The sequence below is a fragment of the Phytophthora parasitica genome (assembly GCF_000247585.1).
Source record: "Phytophthora parasitica INRA-310 unplaced genomic scaffold supercont2.15, whole genome shotgun sequence".
In the NCBI taxonomy this organism is placed as follows: domain Eukaryota; phylum Oomycota; class Peronosporomycetes; order Peronosporales; family Peronosporaceae; genus Phytophthora; species Phytophthora nicotianae.
Window position 1 is genome coordinate 994168 of NW_008649001.1, and position 2110 is coordinate 996277.

At 51.3% G+C, this 2110-nt stretch overlaps 1 protein-coding gene across 1 annotated transcript in view; it reads left to right on the forward strand.

The window, feature by feature from the left end:
• Positions 1-391: 391 nt before the first annotated feature.
• The window catches only part of PPTG_22364 (hypothetical protein), a gene marked incomplete at its 5' end in the record, with an annotated part of 4015 nt that continues 2296 nt past the window's right edge, over positions 392-2110 (forward strand). The window contains 4 exons of the mRNA XM_008903405.1: positions 392-736; positions 807-1058; positions 1122-1673; positions 1749-2081. Coding sequence (XP_008901653.1) covers positions 392-736; positions 807-1058; positions 1122-1673; positions 1749-2081 — 1482 coding nt within the window. The remainder of the gene's footprint in view (positions 737-806; positions 1059-1121; positions 1674-1748; positions 2082-2110) is intronic.

Consider the following 2110-nt stretch of genomic DNA (forward strand, 5'->3'; position numbering starts at 1 on the left):
GCGTGGGTAAGAAGAGCAGGCTCGACACGAAGCTACGTCCCGTGTCTTCGCCGAAGAGCTGCTCGTCGTCCATCTTGAGTCCGCAAGTTCGGAATTCACAGGGAGGTAATGTTGTGTGGTTTACATTAAAAACCGTGTTTGATGATAACACCTCTGATTCCACATACAAGCCACTTTTATAAAAGATTGCAATCTATCGGTATACAGAAGTCTCGTACGATACGAACGAAGCCTCGACCGTTCCCTACCCCCGAGTCCCTTTTTTAACCAAGTGAGAGCTCAAAAATAGCGTTAAATACGTGAGCAAAAAGTGTCTAATACATGTAACTGTGAAGCACTCGTCTCATGATGCAGTTTTTTTCGTTGTCCATTGCTACAATTTCCCTGCAGTATGTCGAATGATGAGGTGAAGCTGGTACGGGTGCCCGTGAGGGAGCTCAAGACGGCCATGAACGGGGCCAGAGCGGCGCTGGACGAGAACCGTCGGTTGGTGGCAGAGCTCGCACAATCGGAGGAGGAGGCGAAGGAGCTTGAGCTCAAGCTGCTCAAACGACAACACCAACTGGAATGCTGCACTGGGTCCCGCATGGAGACCCGACCATATCGACCCGGCGACGCATTAAAGTCTACGCCTAGACGCCCACGTCCAAAGAGTGAAATGTTCGGCGATAGCATACGCAACCTCATCGGAGAGCAGGCCGAGACGCTCAACCAACTGGCAGATCGAGAGGAAAATGTACATTTGGTTGATATTCTTTTGACCTTAAAATGTTTAGCTCACAGTCTCTTTTGATGTGTTGTGGCAGCTCCGTGCGCTCATGGATGCCATGCGTGAAATCTCACGGGCGTCTGACAGTCTTGACGTTGTGAGCAACGCACTACGTGCAGCCCAGCACGTCCTTCCCGCTGAAAAGTACACGGTAGGTATTCTCAACGAGAAGAAGGACCGTGTGGAGCTGTACTCGAATCCACCAATGGACTTGCCTGGCAAACGCTATCTCATTGAGGAAGGCAGCGCTCTCGTTGACTCAGCCACTACGTTTGGTCGTGTTGTGTTGGTAAATATTTGCAAGATCGTTGTATACGACCCCGTTTGTCTAAGCACATTATGCACTGTTTAGACAGGAACACCACTCGAGGTCGCGGATGTCAGCGGCTCTGAGGTTATTGATGTGTTTGAAGAACAAATGGAAGTGCTTAAATTCGAGCCAGAGGCTCTGCTTTGCGCTCCCATCTTCAACGTCCACGGAGTGTTAGTCGGCGTCTTCCAGGTCATCACCCGCAAGATATTGCCAGAACTTGGCCTCCACTCAACTCCAGCTACCCCGTCGGATTCTCAGTGGTATTCATCTACTCCTCGTACTGCCCTCGCAAGACTCGGACGTAACCAGGGAGCGCAACAAAAAGGAGCTTTTGATCCTCGCGACAAAGAGAACTTCGACTACATCTGCGTAACAGCGGGGACTGCCTTGTGGAACTTGTCACTGGCCAAAGCACACCAAGCCATGCAGAGCCGCATCGAATGTCTCCTCAAACTCAATCGCAACATCGCAGCCGAGGTCAGCGCTTCAGCCGTGCTCCACCAAATCATCGCTGTGGCTTATGAGCTGCTTCATGCAGAGCACATTGCACTATACGTGCGTGATGAAGGCACCGACGAGTACTATCTCTTTGTCACTGATTGCAAAGACGAGATGGCCATTGCAGGGTTTCCAGGCACCAAAACCAGACACAAATTAAAAGATAAGGCCAGCGAAAAGCCTCATACTGGATACGATGAGACGTTTTTGAAAGCACACAACGGTATTGTCGGCGTCGTCATGCGCACTGGACAGCTTATCCTCACCAATTCAGCTTCAGCACACCCGGCGTTCGACCCGAAGTACGACGAATTCTGGACATTCAAGACGAAGCAGGTGCTCTGTGCGCCGGTCAAAGATGCGAGCGGCCAAGTCTTGGCTGTCGTGTGCGCTACCAACAAAGTGGACGGTGATGAGTTTACAGCAGACGACGCGCTGTACCTCAATTACGCGGCTGAAGCAGCCGGAATCTCGCTGCACAAGTCCAACCTTCTACGCTCGGTGTTGATGTCACAGCGATTAACTGAAGC